The 19,911-nt window shown below is 34.5% G+C and overlaps 4 protein-coding genes across 5 annotated transcripts in view; 2 read left to right on the forward strand and 2 right to left on the reverse strand.

Moving 5' to 3' along the window:
- Window positions 1-6,533: 6,533 nt before the first annotated feature.
- Window positions 6,534-8,667, reverse strand: LOC107488142 (non-specific lipid transfer protein GPI-anchored 7). The gene is made up of 3 exons (XM_016108833.3): window positions 8,291-8,667; window positions 8,109-8,153; window positions 6,534-6,890 (listed from the first exon to the last, which is right to left on the reverse strand). Exons 1-3 carry the CDS (start codon window positions 8,598-8,600, stop codon window positions 6,793-6,795), a joined length of 453 nt encoding a protein of 150 aa, XP_015964319.1. The 5' UTR covers window positions 8,601-8,667; the 3' UTR covers window positions 6,534-6,792.
- A 1,655-nt stretch (window positions 8,668-10,322) lies between these two features.
- On the forward strand, window positions 10,323-11,963 carry LOC107488207 (uncharacterized). Of its 2 annotated transcripts, none has more exons than XM_052262420.1 (8): window positions 10,323-10,582; window positions 10,662-10,808; window positions 10,952-10,986; window positions 11,057-11,129; window positions 11,207-11,267; window positions 11,348-11,433; window positions 11,530-11,619; window positions 11,697-11,963. In XM_052262420.1, exons 1-8 carry the CDS (start codon window positions 10,466-10,468, stop codon window positions 11,757-11,759), a joined length of 672 nt encoding a protein of 223 aa, XP_052118380.1. In that variant the 5' UTR covers window positions 10,323-10,465; the 3' UTR covers window positions 11,760-11,963. The 2 variants fall into 2 exon arrangements, with proteins under 2 accessions (XP_052118380.1, XP_015964402.1); XM_016108916.3 differs by having other exon boundaries at window positions 10,377-10,582; window positions 10,889-10,986.
- A 965-nt stretch (window positions 11,964-12,928) lies between these two features.
- LOC107488208 (pectinesterase inhibitor 9) lies at window positions 12,929-13,791 on the forward strand. The gene has a single exon (XM_016108917.3). The coding sequence runs from the start codon at window positions 13,022-13,024 to the stop codon at window positions 13,637-13,639; it is 618 nt and encodes a 205-aa protein (XP_015964403.1). The 5' UTR covers window positions 12,929-13,021; the 3' UTR covers window positions 13,640-13,791.
- A 4,546-nt stretch (window positions 13,792-18,337) lies between these two features.
- Window positions 18,338-19,911, reverse strand: part of LOC107488210 (hsp70-Hsp90 organizing protein 3-like) — a 2,997-nt gene continuing 1,423 nt past the window's right edge. The window contains 6 exon segments of the mRNA XM_016108918.3: window positions 18,338-18,664; window positions 18,738-18,797; window positions 18,910-18,976; window positions 19,069-19,292; window positions 19,388-19,486; window positions 19,543-19,818. Of these exon segments, the coding sequence (XP_015964404.1) occupies window positions 18,551-18,664; window positions 18,738-18,797; window positions 18,910-18,976; window positions 19,069-19,292; window positions 19,388-19,486; window positions 19,543-19,818 (840 nt within the window). The 3' untranslated portion in view covers window positions 18,338-18,550.

Below are 19,911 nucleotides of genomic sequence, written 5' to 3' on the forward strand. Positions count from 1 at the left end.
CGATGCAATGTTATGAAAATATCTCGTATTCCTGTCCATGTCCCGCGCATGTTTGGACCGAGACATCTGCTTCCAGTGAATTTCCTTCCTGATGTACCACTTTTCACAAAAGCTCACCAAAGCCTTTCTTCTAGCCTCCGTCGTACCATCATAGATCCCATCACTAACCTGGATGTCAAGCTTCTTTATTTCATCCTCAAACCTCATCAGTCTGTTGTCCATATCACAGAAGTTAACCTTGTGCCATTGCCGCAAAAGCACCGTCAATGACTTCAGTTTACCAATGAAGGGAGCATCTCCCAGGTTCCTTCATTCATCTCTCACCATCCTCAGGAAGTCCTCATGGGTAAACCAGGAATCTAAGCTCCGGAAAGGTCGCGGGCCCCCTCGGATCCTAGTATCCTCCACAATTAAAGGGCAATGATCTGACAGGCCCCTCAGACCACCTTTTACCCAAAGATCAGGAAACTCCTCAACCCACTCAACAGAAACCAGCACCCTATCAATTCGACTACATGATTGACCCCTAAACCATGTGAACTTCCCATCAGACAAAGGTAAATCCACCAACTGCATGTCCTGAACCCAACTCTTAAACTCTTCCGCTGATGCTGGCAGACTCGTCCCCCCTTTTCTATCTTCCACTTGCAGAATCTCATTGAAATCCCCTAGCAAGAATAGAGGGACTTGGCACAGTCCCGCAATATAGCTCAATTCTTCCCAAACCACCCGCTTTTCTTCCCTCCCATGCGCCCCATACACCAAACAGAAAACACAATGAAAATTATTCTTTGTTAACACTCCTTCAATGCACAACCACCTCTCTTCTTTATAACAATTACTAGTCTGAAACATCATGTCATCCTACATTAATAAGAGTCCTCCAGCCGCCCCATCAGATTCCACAAACTCCCATCCTACCGTATTATCCCCCCAAATTCTTGCAACATCATATTTCGAAATCACCTCCCATTTCGTTTCAATCAACCCCAACATATTCAAATTATATTTTCTCTTTAATGATTTCACCATGCTTATTTTCCCATCTCCCCTCAACCCCCTAATATTCCAATAACTCACAATCATTTAAACAAAGTACTGTTCACCTTATGTTTGTTCTTCGGACGACTCCTTCTTGCCTTTTCTTTTTGTTTTGTCAATCTTCTCTTTGCTGCTATTTCGTCATTTTGAGCCTTCAAAATACTCATGATATCCACATCATCATCATACAGCACAGCACCAGATTCAACCGCCAGCGCCCAAGTCACTTCAATTTCATGCATCTGTTCCTCTCGTGAATTCCTGTCCACCTCTTCCTGATTTTGTTTGTTGAGCCTCCCTATGCCTATTCCTGGGCTAACCCCCTCCACCGGTGCTCCTCCACCTTCCGCCCAACCCTGTTCACATACCATTGCTGTTCGGTTAACCTCCATGCCCACTTCCTTCCCTCTCACTGGGTCCAACAGCCCCGGTAAGCTTCCCCGAACTCGACCATCGTCCATGACCCTTACCCATTCCACATGTACCGGCACCAGACCCTCATCAATGGCACTCACCCCTTCCTGTATCCCCTCCCCGACCCCGAGCCCTGTCGGTTCCATCGCATCTCCCTGCAAGCTATCCGGCGCCACAATACCAGCAGCCTTCGACGGTACCCCTACCCAGTCCACCTGCACCGGCATCAATCCCTCTTCAATTACACGCACCCCTTCCTGCCTCCCCTCGTCGAGCTCTGCATGTTTACCCGTCCCCGCCGAGTCCATCGCAACTCCCTGCGAATCTTCCGGCGTCACAGTACCAGCCGCCATTGACGGGTTCTCCACCATCGACCCTATGCTTTCGATTCTGCCACCTCCCTCTAGGGTTGCTGCCGCCTCGCCCTCATCACAGGCTGCGCTTCAGGCCAGCAGGCAGGAGAAAATGTTATAACCCGCCTGCCCGCTGCCCGACCCGTGCCAACAAACTTTGGGCCATCAGATACCCTCTTGCCCTCCTTCCTACCCACCTGCGGCCCACACTTCCTAGCCCTCCCCATACACGGTTTATCTAAGTCCCGTGGCCCAATATCAATCTGGATGGGACTTGGGCTTCTTGGAACCAAGCCCCAAATTACACCCCCCAAAATGTTATCCCCTTGCTGGTCCAAATGATCGTGCTCCCTTAAAATTATATTACCAACAAATCCATTTCCATCCGTAACCCTTCCTCCACCAGTACCATAAACCTGTGTAACCGTTTTGTTAGACACCCCTTCTTCACACTCACCAAATCCCTGAGAGATCGCTTCTCCATGATTCACGGTACAACACACTAAATCAGTTCCCAGCCTAGGGGTTTGAAATTCAAACTGTTCAACGGTAGTATCATTCAACAACACTTCCGTATTTACTATTCTGTCCTCCCCCATGTGAACCTGGTTGACCTCACCGGTAATTAGCTCCGCTGCCGGATCCGACTGGACCGCCACTTGCTTCAACCAATTGTCCTCGTGGCCCTCAACCCCATTCTCCCCATAGACCACGTGGCTCTCCATTGAGCTTGTCGCCCCACCATCCTCCACACCCCTCTCGTTCACAAGGATTGTAAATTCAGCATCCCCAACCACAAGGTGAACCCTTTCTCTTATGACGTCAACTTCCTCGGTATCAACTTGGACTCTTCCTACCCGAAAAGATGCCCCTTCTCCCGTTGGGACACCACACTGTATCACATTGTCCCACTGGCCTCCAATCGCTTTAAAGGTCTCCGGGGTCCAGACATATAGAGATACACCATAGCACTCCAACCACATCCTACAAGATACACAACGCTCTGATGCTTTCCATTTCCGAACCCTATGAAAGAATTATAAAAAAAATAATTTTTGTCATTTATAAAATTCAAATCCTTGATTAGAGTATAAGATATTTATTATTATAAGTTATTATAACTTATTACTTATAAGGAGTTTGATTCTTTGATGTACATACAAATTTATTAAGATATTTACAAATAGACTCGTTAGTGCCTATAATCATCTAGTTATAAATAATCCTAGTTTCTATTAATAGATATAGAATGTATAGAATATTTTATTTTTACTGCTTTGAATGTTAACATGAAGAAGAAGAAACAAATAAATAAAGAAAATCTGGATATGAACAATGAACTTGATTAGATGTTGAAGTAGTGTTCCCCTGACATGCGATAAAACATGATTCTTGTAGCAACAACTGCTAATAACGAAAATTAGGATAATAAAAAAATCCAGCGAAATGGTTATTCGCAAAAATTACTCCAATTTGAGACTAAATAAAATTTGTCTGCGTAAAATGGACAGAAATAAAAAGATAAGTACTTTTTATATATATATCTTAAATTTTATTTTTTGAATTTAGTAATCTTAATTTTTTTTCTAATTCAAAATTTTTTATCTTTTAGATTTATTTTTAACTTTAATTTTGTATTTCTCTCTTTCTAACTCATTTTATTTGCCATTTAAGTCTGTCACTACGTAATTCAGTTTCATCCCAAAAAATTATATTATGTTATTATATTAAAAGATATTTTATGTTTTGTTTTAATTATCATTTTTTATAATTAATATATTATAAATTGTGTTAAATTATATTGAGTTAATTATTTTATAATTATTATATTATGACCTTTTTATTATTTTTTTTTAATTTTCAAAGAATATTGTAGATAGTCGTAAGTATTTATATTTTACGTAAGAAGATAATTAAATAGGACCTTGTGTTAAAGATGGAGAGGAAACATGGGGCATTTTTTCTTAAAACAGAAGTGATAGACAGAAAGAAGATCCGCCACGTTCATACAAGTATCTATTACCATCTCTAACTAACAAAGAAAATTCTACTTGAACCGATTTGAGAAGGAATATGTAGACTTCATGTGCATTGGGTCCTAAGATAATGAACCTAATTCAAATTTGGAATCTTAATAGCCACCTAATTCAATCTTTGTTTACATGAGTTAATATTTTGAGTCATTACTATAGCAAATATTATACTATTAAATATTATTACATTTAATATATATAAAAATTGGATATACTTACAAATTTTTTTTAAATCAAACTAACAAAAAAAATTCTAATTATCTTTTTTTCTCTCTTTTAATTTTAAATAGGTTTAATTATTATATTAATACCTATAATTTTATAAATTTTCAATTATATATATATATTTAATTAAGTCTTTACACTATTTTTAAATTTGTATTTAGAAAAAAATAAATATCATAATTAAATTTTTAAGGACAGTGTACATTGCAGATAATATTTTTTATTATAAAAAAAAACAACATTTAGTCTTCATTTAAAAAAAAAAAACTCTTCGAGATTAAATGACTATTAAGTTTGCTTTTGAGATGAGGGTGACAATTGACATGAATTGCCATTATAACTATAATATGGTAATGCCAATGTTGGATCCATTAGACCGATGTCTTGTCTAGAACTGGATTTTCAATGCAGCATATATGGCAATGGCATGAAACTGATGAGACAACCCATAAAGTAAGAACATCCAAATTGATGACCCGTGTCAAAATTGAAAACTCTAGTCTACGCCAAGTTCTGTGCTATCTTGTACCATAATCCTGTTCCCTCTAAAAAGCCCTTTAGTTTGATCATTCAATTTATTATGTATGTAATCTTTGAATTTGATATGAAGTAGAACCATCCGTTGATTAAACTACATTAATAATGTCAATCAACCAAAACTTTTAAGAGAATATGATGCATCACTTCAACCGTTTGATTTCTAAATTTCACCAATCCAAATCAACTTTTCCCATCAGGTCAAAGCACAATGAATACTAATACTACTAATCCGATATAATTTGTACCATGTCGATGACCAAGTACATTCATTCAAATTGAAGAACAAAAAGTCATGTAGATATAGGTGTCACTGCACTGGTAGCTACTGGTGTTTGGCAGTGAGCAAGTTCGGCAGAGGTAGTAAAAGTTCATATCACAACTTTATGTTTCTTATATTCGAAGTTTTTTAGTAATAAGTGATTATTACATACACTACTTGTAACATAACATAATAATATAATACATACATGGTGTAGTTTCTGGTTGCTATGTCCATTGGTGGCTAGAATGACTACAGGCATGACATATATGATATTTTGAGTGTTGACCGTGATTATGATCCGTTTAGTTGCGATAAATTCATTAATCAACTTGGATAAAGTTTATGCTTTTATTAAACATTGGCAAAGGAAAAAAAATAAACAATATACTAATGAAACATTAATTTGAACAAAATTAAAATTTGAGAAAATTTCACTTCTTTTTTTTGTGAGATGCTAAAATGACATTTTTATCTCCTCTATTTTATAAATGTATATTTTTCTCTTTTCTAACTTCTAAAAAACCTTATCTTTAATCTATTTTAAATTTTGAGAAAATTCCACTTATCTCTCATGCGAAATGCTAAAATGACATTCCCCCCCTCTCTATTTTATAAATGTACATTCTCCTCCCTTCTAACTTTTTAAAAACCTCATCTTTAGTCTATTTTAAATTTTTTGTGTTAACTAATGTTAACTTTATCCATTTTTTTTAAAAAAAATTATTTTTTAAAAATATACCCACTAACAAAAATTTTATTTTTTATTATTAAATCTTGTTTACCAAAATACCCTTTAATAAATTATTCTTTTATTGATTAAATTGTAATATCTATATATATTATTTTAACATTAAATAAAAAATTTTAGTAAGATTATTTTCCAATATCAATATATATTAATTGTTATACATATTAACAGTAGTAAGATTTTTTTATTTAATGTTAAAATAATATATATTGATATCAAAAAATTAATAGTAAATATAAAAATAATTATTAACAAAAATTTTAGTAAAATCACAATTTAATAATTAAAAAATTATTGAAGGGTAGGTATCTTAAAAAAAAAATAATTTAATTATTATTTTTTAAAAAAATATTTTGGTAAAAATACAATTTAATCAATAAAAGAATAATTTATTAAAGAGTATTTTGGTAAGAAAAATTTAATGATAAAAAAATAAAATTTTTGTTAATGGGTTTTTTAAAAAAATAATTTTTTTTCTTAAAAAATGGATAAAATTAACATTAATTAATACAAAAAGTTTAAAATAGACTAAAAAGGAGATTTTTTTAAAAGTTAGAAGGAAAGGAAATGTACATTTATAAAATAGAAAGGAGAAAAATGTCATTTTAGCATCTGTAAGAAAAGAGAATAAAATTTTCTCTTAAATTTTTTGTGTTAACTAATATTAATTTTATCCATTTTTAAAATAAATAAATAAATTTCTTTTCTCATTGTTCATTGTCCATTGTGTTGCTGGATTTTGGAAACGAAACCTTTATATTGGACAATCTGGTTATATCCTATCATCTATGATAACTACAACACTAAAGAACACCACGTGTCATTTCTTCGTTGGTTGGTCAATTTCTAGCCACTGAAACGTGGCCTACATACATATACTAGTTAATAATAATGTATCGATCTGCAACACTGATCCATGACAAGAAGCTGCTTATATTATTAGACTGATAAAGCATGAAGTCTCTACAATCTACATCATATATATATGTATCTATGAAGATTGAAGAAACAATAATAGACACTAGATACAACTAATTTTCTTTAGCAAATAAAACAGCATGCAAATGGGAAACAAAAAATGATCACAACAGAACTCAGAATGCTGACATATATGATAATGAGACAGATGAGGCATGCATAAACTTGGACCCCAGTGTACAGGGTTTAGGGTTTTTCCTAATAAATAAACAGTACATAACACCAAAATAATAGTTGGAAGGAGAACCCGCTCAATGCGACTCTGCCTGCACCTCCTTCATCTGCTCCGGCTGTTGCTGCAACCATTGGAAAAAGAAAAGCATATATAGTTTTATGACTGTGTGATGAGTTCACTTCCTAACTGTGACGACAAAACAAAATCATATAAACCCATCTTTATAATATAACAATTTGTGAAAGGATGCTTAGCTTTATATATATATATACACACACGCGCATGCATGTGATTATTTTATCTATAAACCCTGTTTCTTAATTTTATATCTCCCTTCTTTTTCTTTATTTTATTTTGTCACGTTGTAGTGACTTAGATCCCTTATCATTAAACCGGATAATTTTTATGTTTGTTTGAACAAAGTAAATATGACAATAACTACAATTGGTTCAGTAAGTCCTCAGACGATATCTTTCATAAACACATTATCAAATAATTGAAACAATGGATTCAATAATTCCTAACGATTATGCAAAGACATTTTGGTCGGTAATAGGCAGGGCAGAACTAGATTGAATTTGAGGGAGGGGCTAAAAATTAAATTTTTAATAGAAAAAATGTAAAATATTTTTTAAAAAATATTATTTATATACTAAAATAGTCATTAAAATCAATTACAAATATATTTGTGTATAGATTGTTAATGTTACAAGTGCAAGAAGCATTGATATTAGTCTCACATGAAAGAAAATAAGGAAGAGCGAGAAGTTTATAAGATGAGAGACCTAAATTTATTATTTTAAGATTTTTGAGTTGAATGTAGTGTGTAATTTAATTTATTTTCAATTTGTATTTATATTTTAATATATATTTTATACTAATGGCTAATTTTGATGACTAATTTTAATATATATAACATAATCTTAAATCTTTTGTTTTAAAATAAAACTAAAATTTATATACAATTTATATATAAAAAATTATATTTGGGGGTCACACCCCTTTTGTTGCATAAGGCTCTGCCCCTACTAACAGTTACAATTAGACAGATATGGTATTGACTCACAAGTCACAACTTATATATATAGAATCTAATGCAGTGAAAAAAAATGAACTTCACCAAATACCCTCAAATGTCATCATCTTCTAAAAGCATAGTTTGCATATAAATAAATAAGAAAAAAAAAACAGAGAGAGAAAATGTACCATTTTAATTTATCTTCGCATTCAACTCTAACCTTTGAGAAGATGCAATGCAAGAACCAAGTACTATATGACTAAGCATTCTTTTCTATTAGACCAATGCAAATGGTGCATCAAAAAATTAAACTATTATTACCTTTGGGCTTCACCGACACTGAAGGAGGCGGAGCTGAAAGAGCGTCTGAAAAATAAAAGAATATTACTTAAAAATCAAAAGTATTTATTAGAAAAATAATCCTTAAACAAACTATAATATGGGCCTTACAAGTTACAAAGATGAGGAGATTGTTACATAGATGATGGTGACTTATATAGTACCTTGGCACAAGGAGACGCTAAGATTGAGGTTACAAGAGCGGACAAATCGGATAGTTTGAGTGGTGTTGGAACCAAAACTCTCAAGGAATGCAGGCGTTAATACAATCTGGCAGAGGCACGCAAGCTGTGTTTGGAATACGTTTTTGAGAGGGTTGCAGCAAGCATTCGGTGGCTTCTTGGAGTTCTTATACTCCACGCATGGTACTAGCTCTGTAGCACAAGCTGGATATGCATTAGTCTGCGCCTCGCCAAAGGTAACTACTATCATCAACACCACCGCCATCATCATCGTCAACCTATAACTATCCATTTTTGAACTCTCTTTAGATCTCTTCTTTTTCTTTTGCTTGTTCTTTCGTTCCCGCTTCACCCTTTATATATAGTTCGTTTTGCTATACATGATACTCTGTCATTGGTTAGTTTGTCAATAGAACTACATTATAAATATTTTATTCTTTATTTTATACGAGAGGTTCAAATGAATTAAATAAATAAATAGGGGAGGTCTTGTTCTGACGTGCGTACCAGCTAGAAAAGAAAATTCGTGTGTCACAAAATATATGTATCACTATCTTGAAACTTGTTTGAATATGAAATATATGATCTCTGGCTAATTGTTGAGAGGAATGGGAACCATTACCGATTTCGTGAGGTCATGCCCGTGCAAATCGAATAATTAAAACTAAATAATAAAAATTGTCCATTGCTGTTGAGTTGACTGCACAAGTTTAGGGGGCATGTTTAACGAAAATTAAATAATAAAAATTACCCATGCGGAACCTAGCCATTATCTAGATTCTGCATATGCCAGACCTTTATAGCTCTCTAAAACTTTCCAAAAAAGACTTTTAACACTCGAAATCGTTTTAACTAGAACTAGACCAGTGCTTTAAGCGAATTCAAATAAATAATAGAAGTGAAATTTAAGTTTGAGTTGGTTTAGTGGTAATTAGTCTATTTAAGTTAAGTGTTAGCAATTTGAATTGTATTTTATGCGTGCAACATCTTATTGACCAATGACAAACTTTTAGATAGTGTTCTAATTCGCTATGGATTAATCCTTAAAGATGTGTTTGATTTTATGTTGGGAAGAAGAGAAGCATGTTTAGTCTCTTGAACACTTTATCTTTATATTTGGTAACTTTTTGTATCTTCTGAATATAGAAGTGATTTTTATTCTTCAACCCACGTTTACAAATACTACAAATTGTAGTTTTTGCGTTCATTTTTTTCATTGAACTGAAATTTATTTTCTATGTATCAATTATATCTTTCATTATTTATGTTTATTATTTTTTTATAATATTTTTTTTTAATATTCTCTTATATATATATAATTTTTTATNACTGAGAGTATTAAAAAAAATATTAAAATTTATTTATATATTTAAAATAAAATTATAAGATAATATAAAATAATTATTTAAATTCATATTTTTTTGTAATTCATCTAAAAATGATATTGAATAATGTAATTCAAACACTATTTAATTTAGTATAATCTATTTTAAATAAAAATTACGAAACATAAGTTAGGTTAACTCATTTTTGATCAAAATAAATTTTACAAAATTAATTTTATATAAATTAATTCCGGATATTTCAATTTTCAAACTTACTCTAATAGATATTCTAAGCTTTTTTTTTTTTATTCAAGTACAAGACACCAGCACAACACACTCACTGACACACAATACACTACACATATGGGTAATAATAGATTTTCTAACTTGCGATTTGTGAATCTGTTCTGCCTTCATTTTTGTCTGTATTTTTCATTGGTCCATATACTTATACATGTGCTAGTATGTAATATGAAATAACCCAGCCCATAGCAGAAAGAACCCAATTAGACAATTACCAAATTTCGAGACGAAGGAAGGTCTTTTTTTTATATAGGGTCGTTTTTGTACGGGGTGAACAGCGGTAGTAATTCTAATAGGGAGAAGGTCTTGGTAGACAGCGGGTAAGACTTAAGTGCTAGGATAGGAGTTATGTTCTTCCTGGTTTGGGTTTTCCGGGTCGGTCTATCCGACCCATGATCCATAAAAAAAAAAAGACAATTACCAAATTACTATGATACCCTTTCCTAATCCATGATTTGAGAGTTGCAACTGGGAAGAAGGGATAATATAGATTGCAGAGCGAGTGTGCTTGGGAAAGAAGGTGATAAGAATGGCAGCCCTTAGCTTTGGCATGGCCACCACTGCTTGGAATCATGGCACTAATACTCATACTCATACTCGTCCTCGAACTCATACTCGCACGCCCACAATTCGATGTATTGGCTGGGTAACTATTCTCTTCCATTTATTGCTTTTTGTTGTAACTTGCAAGTGCCAAGCTTATCTGCTGTTTTGTGGGAAGAAAGGACCCTGAAGGCATCCTTGGGCCACCCCAAACTGGCCACATAGCCAGACTGGAGTTCAAAAGGCGCCTCGAGAGAGATGCCGACGCTCGCGAAGCATTTGACCGTCAGGTCCGTGAAGAGAAACAGCGTCGCCAAGAACTTCGTCAGGTACTCTAATCCTAACTTCATTCCCCCAATTTTCTTTTCTTTTCTTTTTTTTTAATCATTTTTTGTTTGTGAACACCTAGTCTCGCATTCCTCCTGACAATCCACAAGAACTAATTGAATACTTACTTGACACGGAAGCTCAGGACATTGAATTCGAGATTGCAAGAATGAGACCCCGGTACAATTTCACAATTTCATTCATCTACATTTCTTGGTTTAGCACATCTGACCTTAATTCATTTTTGTAGATTGAACGAAGAATTCTTTTCGCAACTTAAATCGGAGTTAGGACAGCTTCGATTCGCTGTTAACAAAACTGAGGTTCTCATCTTCTCTTACTTGTATGTTTGTTTGGGCGAGCTCGTCAGCTTATTTTACTGTGAGCAGCATTTTCACAGGCCACAGAGGACAGGTTGATTGAGCTGGAGGCTCTGGAGAAAGCCATTCAGGAAGGAATAGGTTTATTACTTTTTCTTTTGCTTGTTTTGTTGTAGTAACTGCACAGGAGAGCAGAGCAATGATGTATATTAATGTTACAGATGCATATGATAAGATGCAAGGTGAGCTTATAAAAGCCAGAGAAAGCCTAACCAAAATTTTGACTTCTAAGGATGTCAAAGCAACTGTATGTATTCTTCGCCATCGTTCACTTAGTTGTACTTTTGTTATCTGAGTTGAACTTGTCAATCTAACTTTTACTTTTTCTTCAATGCAACATCAGTTGCTGCAGATGGTTGAGAGCAGTGAAATTAACAGATCTCTGTTGGCACTTCTTGATGAAAACATAGCGGATGCACATAGGAGTAACCAAGTAAATATATACCAATTGTGTCTCTGGAGAATAATGCTTGTTTTGACATAACATGTTTCCATGTTATTTTGTTGCAGAAACAAGCTGCAGAATATATGGAGAAGCTTCGCGGGGCTCTACTCAAGTACATTACTGTTTAGTGTGCATATTTTTTTTTTCTGTTACAAATCTGTGGAAAATATTTGTTGTTGATAATTGTAGTATTTTATTATACAAAAGAATTGTGTTGTAGCAGATTTCTCCAATGGGATATGGTATCAAACAATTGTCAATTTTGAATTACAACTACGGTTGGGTTCTCTAGTTGATCAAGTATGAAATCTAATTTGAAAACCACTTATATACTTCATGCTCAGAATCTTCTCGCAATGAATTTCCCTTAATTACTATCAATTTTTTTTTCCTTTGGTTATAGCAACTAGCCAACTACACCATTTTCGTCAGAACAAGTAGACTTCATATAGCACTGTTACCATATTGACTGAATAGGCCAAGTGTGCTGATTTCGTTGAAACCCATTGTAATAGGTTTGCGAACTGGATAAATGTTAATAGAGAAACTTCATTGACAAATAACAAGATTTATGTTATAATAAGGGTAGGCATAAAGGAGGTAGGGCTTTTCTTTTTCTCTTCGGTCAAGATGCCGTTGCTTTTTCTTCCTTTTTTAAGGTCACTAACTAGGCATGCTAGTAACTGACTGAAGCTGGCCCAATCATGGCTTGATTTGATGCTCGAATTCCGCTTGGTAAGTAGCTGATATGTCAATACAAAATACAAAATAAAAATTAAAAAATAAAAGGTAGCTGATATATACTTGGTATCCACAATCATCTAGAATCTCCCATTAGGCCATTACCCATCCAAAAATACAAGAAAAGCAAGAACATTTACTATTAGGCCAAGTTCAGTAGTGAGAGATTTAAATAGTTTCACTGTCACGGGATCAAATCTCAATAACCTTACACTTAACCCAATGTAGTAAACTAAAAAAATCTTGTAGATTGCTCCTTAATGCGCGACTCAAGAGCCCTGCTACTGCTTTATTGATAACTGTCTTATAACTTAAGCAAAGCATTTTAACACTGAAATAAAATATATATATATATATATATATTTTACTTCCAAAGTCCAAACAATTTTCCATAACAAAACTACCGTTCACCACTCAATAAGTTGGGTAAAAGTTAAACAGAATTTCCTTTAGGAAAAGTGGGAAAGCAGTTTAAGAAAAGACAGAGTATAGCCCGGTTACAATAATAATAAAAATAATATAAAGCAAAAGGCATGGGCAAGATACATTATTTGAGCAAGCGAATAGTGGTTGTTCAAGTTGTCAGTCCCTATATATTGGAACTCTATACCCCTCAACTTAGTAGTAATTGAAGTTCGCAATATCAGACATGGCTGCAAGAGTAGTAAGACATGGAGTTATTCTTGTACTGCCTCTCTTGCTGGCGAGCTTTGTAACTCAGGCAGGTGGAACAACCCCACAAGACTTCATAAAATCTTCATGCAGAGCAACGCGCTACCCTGCTGTCTGCGTGGAATGCCTCATGAGCTACGCAGGCGTGATTGGCCAAAGCAAGAGGCAACTAGCCCTGGCGGCCTTATCAGTGAGCATATCAAGGACACGGTCGTGTTCATCGTTCGTGAAGAAGATGGCGAAGGAGATGAAGATGAAGCCAAGGGAGTTAGGAGCGGTACAGGACTGCATAGAAAACATGGGGGACAGCATAGACAGGCTGAGCCAATCGGTGAGGGAGATGGGGCGCGTGGGTGAAGGAGTGGGAGAGGAATTTGAGTGGCACATGAGCAACGTGCAGACATGGGTGAGTGCTGCACTCACCGACGACAACACATGTCTTGATGGCTTTGGTGGCCGTGCCATGAATGGCAACGTCAAGGCAGCCATTAGAGGCAGGGTCCTCCATGTTGCTCAGCTCACAAGTAACGCCCTCGCTTTGGTTAATCGCTTTGCTTCCACACACTCTCTTCAAACTTCTCCAATCTTAAACTAATAAATGCTTAGTTTCAGCTGTTGGGATGTTTAAGTTTTAGATTTGGTGATGACTAAGACTTAGGTGTGTGTTGGTTTGAGTGTCGTTTTCTGTAATATATGGATTTTGTATGATGTATCATGTATCTAATCTAAGTTGTGAGTTGATGTTTCTTTTTTTGTCTTCTTTTCCTTGATGAACCCTGCCATTGAGCAAAAATGAGGTTATAGCGTCTCTCAATTCTAGAACTTGTGTTAATAGTCTATGTTTGTATCATTAGTTATTTTGCAATTTGCACAATCCAAGTTCCTTCCACTCAATAACAGTCTGGAGGAATAAGAGAGTAACAGACTAACAGGTGTGATAATTTTATAATCTGGTCTTAATATGAATGTGTCTTCTTTTGCTTTCCACCTTTGCTTTTTGGTCGTACTTTACTAAGATAATCATGGACTTTATTTTCTTGCATCCGCAGGCTACTAGATATGGTTGAAGTACACAAATTTGATGCACGCAAAATCTTTATGTAAAGGTGAATAATTGAAGTAGTGGACATAAGATAGTGGATACTGTACTAATCTTCCTGTCCCACTTAGATTTAATCTTTGTCATCAAGATCCTGATTTAGTGATCAACTATACTGAAGTTGGATAGTTAACTATAAAATAACAACCTGTCGCGAGTTGATTTCAAAAGAGACGGGATGATTGAAGGGGTTTGGTTATGCATGTTACCAAATGATTTGTCTTTAACCAACCTTTCGTTATGAGAAAATAGCCTCCTACTCTCCTCAAGGTCATTTGTAGTCATGAGGGCTCAACTCCCCATAAAACTAGTAACAGATCTATTATTTGATTTATTTCGAATGAAAATTCAGTTCTACTTCGCATAAAGTTGATACTTGAGAGCTGTTAGATAATTTAATTGAATTGACTAAATTTTTATCTAATAGCTCTCAGGTATCAACTTCACGTGAAGTCGACTTCACCAGAATTTTTACCTTTATTTCAACGTAACAATAGCGTACTCACTTCTCTCAACTTTTTTTAGAGTAATGGACAAATAGATCTCTGAATTTTTTTTCGCGGACATTTTCATTTCTGACCATTGAAAAATACTTTTAAGTACCTGACGTTCTTAAAAGTTGTACGGATTAGTCCCTCCGTCCAAATGCCTCCTGTAATGCTTGTCATGCGTACACGTGGGTCAAGCGCACGCGTCGCCTGACAGACTTTCCTCTCACGCGTACACGTCGCCATGAATTTAGCAAATCCTCATATCTTCGTGAATTCTCCATTTCACATGTTTTTTTTCCATTTCTTTCAAGTTATTCTTGCCTTCAAAACTTTAAATCACCCAAACAAACATATCAAGATATAAAATGGAAGAAAAGTAAATTAAATGGCCAGAAACAAAAATATCCGCAAAAAAAAAAAGACAGAAACTTATTTGTTCTTTACTCTTTTTTTTAAAGAAAATATTTTAATTAAAGTTGAAACTTTTTTCTACTATCTTTAGATTTTAATATAACTTTCAGTTTAACATAAAAATTCTATCTTATTATCTTTGATGAAGTAATTTAAATAGTATTCCTATGTGATAAGTTTGAGAGAGGTATAGCTGGTGGGTCCGAATCTGAACTCCTCTTTGTGTGAGCTAGATGAGGTATACCTACAAAAACATTTTGACGGCTCTAAGTTAAAAAAAATGTGAGATGAAATATATATTATTCAGCGTGAATAACATACTTTATTGAGTTTTGTGCACCCTCTTTCATAAAAGTGGTTCTTGTTCCGTTCCACCCTATAACATATTTGAGTTTGACCTAATCTTGATTCAGTGCATTTTGAGATTAAATTCTAGTTTTGCTCTTTGAAATTCACGCGATTATTCATTTTGGTCATTGAAATTTAAAATTATCTATGTTAGTCCTTCAGATTCAAGTTTGGGCACCAATATGATCCCTCAATTCTTTCTGACAATGACTAGGCAAACGAAGTGCTGAGATTGCACTCTCCCTGCCACGCTAGATGATGAGTAAACTACATTGTTTACCTTTGGCATCCAAACAAGTTAGAAACGAAGAATAATAGAGGAAGAGAAGAAGACAAATAATTTATTTTGGGTCTCTATCGTTTCTTCTCCCTTTATATACAGAACGACGATATTTCTGACTTGTTTGGATGCCAAGGATAAACGAGCACTCTGTTTGCCTAGTCATCACTGGAAAGAGTCGAGGGACCACATTGGTGCTTAAATTTGAATCTGAAATATTAATATGGGTAATTTTGAATTTCATGGACCAAATTGAGTAATCGCATGAATTTTAGGGACCAAAATGGGTATTTAGTCGCATTTTGAGGCTCATTTTTTTTCGATATGGCAGAAAAGTGTGTGTTGTGCATGGATGTAGAGAACATGAGTACTAGACGTTGATGTGAGACAATTTGTTCCGAAACAATGGAAAAAGAAATCGGATAATCCGATTTCTTTTTTAAAACAAATTTGCCCTAACCTTAAACCCTAAACCCTAAACTCTAAACCGTCCGATTTGTGTATTCCAAATTTTTTTAATTATTTAAAAACAAATTGGAGAATTCGATTTTTATGTCAAAAAATCGAACGGTCCAATTTTTACTTCCAACACCACAGTTACCTAAAATATCTAGACACTTCGTAACTGCGTCCTACACCATTCTTCTTTCCATATTTAGATTAAAAAGTGTTAAGTTACTTATAACCTCCTCTTTTCTTTTCTTTACCTCAAGGATAAGGACCCCTTGTTTTTCTGTATTATGTAGCACGTTGACAAATTATAACATTAATTGGTACGAGATATAATGCACGGATCAAGTAGTTATTAACTTATATACTTCAATCATGCAACTGAAATTAAATAACGATAACTACCTTTTTATTATATGATATCAAATATGGTAAATAGTAATTCTTTTTACTATTTTTTCGTAACTTTTTTTTTCTTCCCTCTGTAATGTTCTTTATGAATGACTTCTTGTGTATGATATTGATATCTATCACTGAAGGATAAGATAGAGAGAAACATAGATCTTCTACGCTATGTAGCCGATCAAGGTCTATACCATACTTGCTTTCAAAAGCAGAGGAATGGAAGCATACAGAAACCGAAAAAAGCTACGCCTAAGTGATGTGCATCCATTTCTCTATGCCTTTATGGAAATGGGCATGGGCATATTAGCATTCGCAACCACCCACTTTTACTTTTGTTTATGATCTGACATTTTGACCATGACTTAGACAGCGTATTTCTTCCTTCATCTTGAACTCGATTGATACCATATGCATTAGTTGCTAGAGCTACACACAATTCGTAATGAATATATATTAAAAGATTACACTCGTGAATCATGATGCAAATTTTTATGTAGCTCACTGAGCGTACGAATAAACCAAACAATCAATAGTGGTGCCCGATCATTGGTCACTGCTGAGATATTAACAAATAATCAGCTATCTATATACTAAGAAAAAATTATAGATAGAGAATAAGAATAAAAGATTGTTTTTATTCCCAACATTTGGGATAAATTTTATTTGTGTTTTTAACGTTTAAATAGTCCTATTTGTATCCCTAACGTTTGTAAAAGTAATTCAAAATTATTCTACCGTCAATTACACATCATGAATGCTTTAGTTTGAGTTTTAAAAATTTCTTCTTAAAATTAGAATACAAATATTTAGGATAGAATCGATAATCTACTCCGAAAAATAGCTCATCAAAAGTTAAAATTAATTCCTACATTGTTTACATAATTCACTTTTCTATGGACATAATTGAATCTAAACACAAATAATGGATATAATATTAAAATCGAACATATCCAAGTGAGACCTAATTGAGAATGAATATATTTAAATGAGAATAATTGAAAAATATAATCTAATTTGTCAGTATAATTGATAGTAGGATAATATTTAATCACTTTTATAAACGTTAAAAATACAAATAAATCGATTTAAACGTTAGAGACACAAATAAAACTTACCCCAAATATTAGAGACAAAAATAATACTTTACTCTAAAGAATAAAAATACTAAACAATGACCAAGTTATATAGTCCACACAATTTAAAAGGTAAAGTATGATCAAGTTATATCACCTATCTTCCCTCGTAATTTATAGGTAGGACAAAAAAAAACCAGGAGGAAAAAACACCAAGTTATATGATCCACACAATTTCCTTGGTATTCAGTTCGTCTTTGACCAAAACAAAAACGAAGAGTCCTGATTAATTAGTTTCTCCGTTCCTCAACCATCCTTTTATAAGAATTTCACCAAACCTTCTATAACACCAAATATAATTTATTTATTTATTTATTTTGTCATAAATACCGTCATTACTCATTTTAAACTTTTTGATATTTGGTTAAACCCTGAATAATCAAGTACGGCCGAAAATAACAAACAAAAACTAGCCCAAAAGGTCTTCGGCCGGTAAACTAGCCCAAATCTGAGTCCGTATAACAGGCCCAAATTCCTGAAGTTGGTTTACAAACTTTACATTGTAAACGGACAACGGACCAAAACTCCGGGGTCGGAACCGCCTGACAAAACAAACCAAATCATGCACCACCTCAAACTACCAAGCCCAGAAGACACAGACTACCCCGGAAGATTATAAATAAAAAATCAAAATCAAAATCAATATAAATTGAACCAACAACCGCAAAAGCACGAGGGGGTAAAAATGTTCAAAATTTTACTCGAATCATCTGGATACACTATAAACAAGGCAAAGACCAAAAAAGAAAACCTTAAACAACCCAACATTTCCCAACCGTTTTGTAAATCAAATCGATTCTACAGCAATACAAGAGTCGCAATGGGAAATATAACTGTCAATTACTCCTTAATTAGCTTGAACACCCAGCCAGCTCAGTTCCCATAAATTCTACCTCATCTGGACAATCCCAGCACTGATGAGTTTTTGGATTTTGTTCATCACCATTGGATTCTTCGTATGTTCCTGTGCAGCCTTTGGATTTTCTTGGAAATCAACCAATACCTGCATGCAAAACCAACTCTAATTAGCATATCTACATATTCGAAGTACAAAATGCACATAAATGGATGCATACCTGTCTCATTACTGGGTCTTGGAGGATGTTCTGTATCTCTGGATCTTGCATTGCCTTCGCCTACAAGAATACAAAACGTAATATATATGTTCATTTAATAGATAAAGATTTATATGCCTAACTGAATCCACTACAGCAATTAGAAGCTTCAAAGAGTGACGGTAAACCATACCTGTCTCTCCTTCAATTCTTCGGGACTTAAATCCCCACGGCTTGCCTTATTAATTTGTTGTACACATCTGAAATGAATATTATACACACATTACCGCAGTGTGCATGGGAAGTTCAAATAGGTAAACATAGGAATGGAGCGATATAGACAATAACGTACCTTCCAATGCCATCAAGTAACTCCTGATTGTTGGGGTCGTGTTTCAATCCCTCCTTATATGTTTCCAAAGCCTTGTCATATTCCTTCATGAAAAACTGTACCGCACCTTTCCTTGTATAACCCTTTACAAAGGTTGGATCCAGCTCAATGCACTTCTCAGCATCCTTTAAACCTTCCGGCATGGCCCCTAGTTTGGTGTAGCATGCAGCTCTGTTACTGTAAGTCTGAGAAAAACACAGCATCCAAATGAATTAGCATATGCAATTCCCAATAAGAAAAATACTACCACCAATTCTCTTCAATGAGCATTAACAATTACCCTAGGATCTTTAGGGTTTCTCCTCAAAGACTCTGTGTAATGCCTCACAGCCTCGGGATACTTTTGTTGCTTGAAGTATTCATTTCCTGCATGCCAAAACTCGCCAAATGAGAAAAATAAAATGGATAGAGTATACAGCTTACAAAACCTAATGCCATTCTTTAATATATTGGATCAAAATATTCTTGTTGTTCTAGATCTTTCTTAGCCTTTTCAGCTTCATTAAGTTTCTTCAATGTGTCTGGGTTGCGGTGTTCTGTAAGTGCTTTCTGGAAAGTCTCGATGGCAGGTTCAAAATCCTTTGAGGATTTAGCCATCTTCACCAAGGCAGTTCCTTTCCGGGTCAAAGCTCTTGCTATCATCTTGAAGTCTGATCTTAGTTCTCTTCCTCTTTCAACAGCCTTATCACAGTCTTTTATGCATTCCTCATACTGGGAAGGAAAAAGATTCCATGAATTGATGTGAGAATGCAAAATACAAAGGGGAAGATAAGCTCTCCCTTACCAAAAAGAAAATTAAGATTC

Source organism: Arachis duranensis, chromosome 5 (genome assembly GCF_000817695.3).
Source record: "Arachis duranensis cultivar V14167 chromosome 5, aradu.V14167.gnm2.J7QH, whole genome shotgun sequence".
NCBI lineage: Eukaryota > Viridiplantae > Streptophyta > Magnoliopsida > Fabales > Fabaceae > Arachis > Arachis duranensis.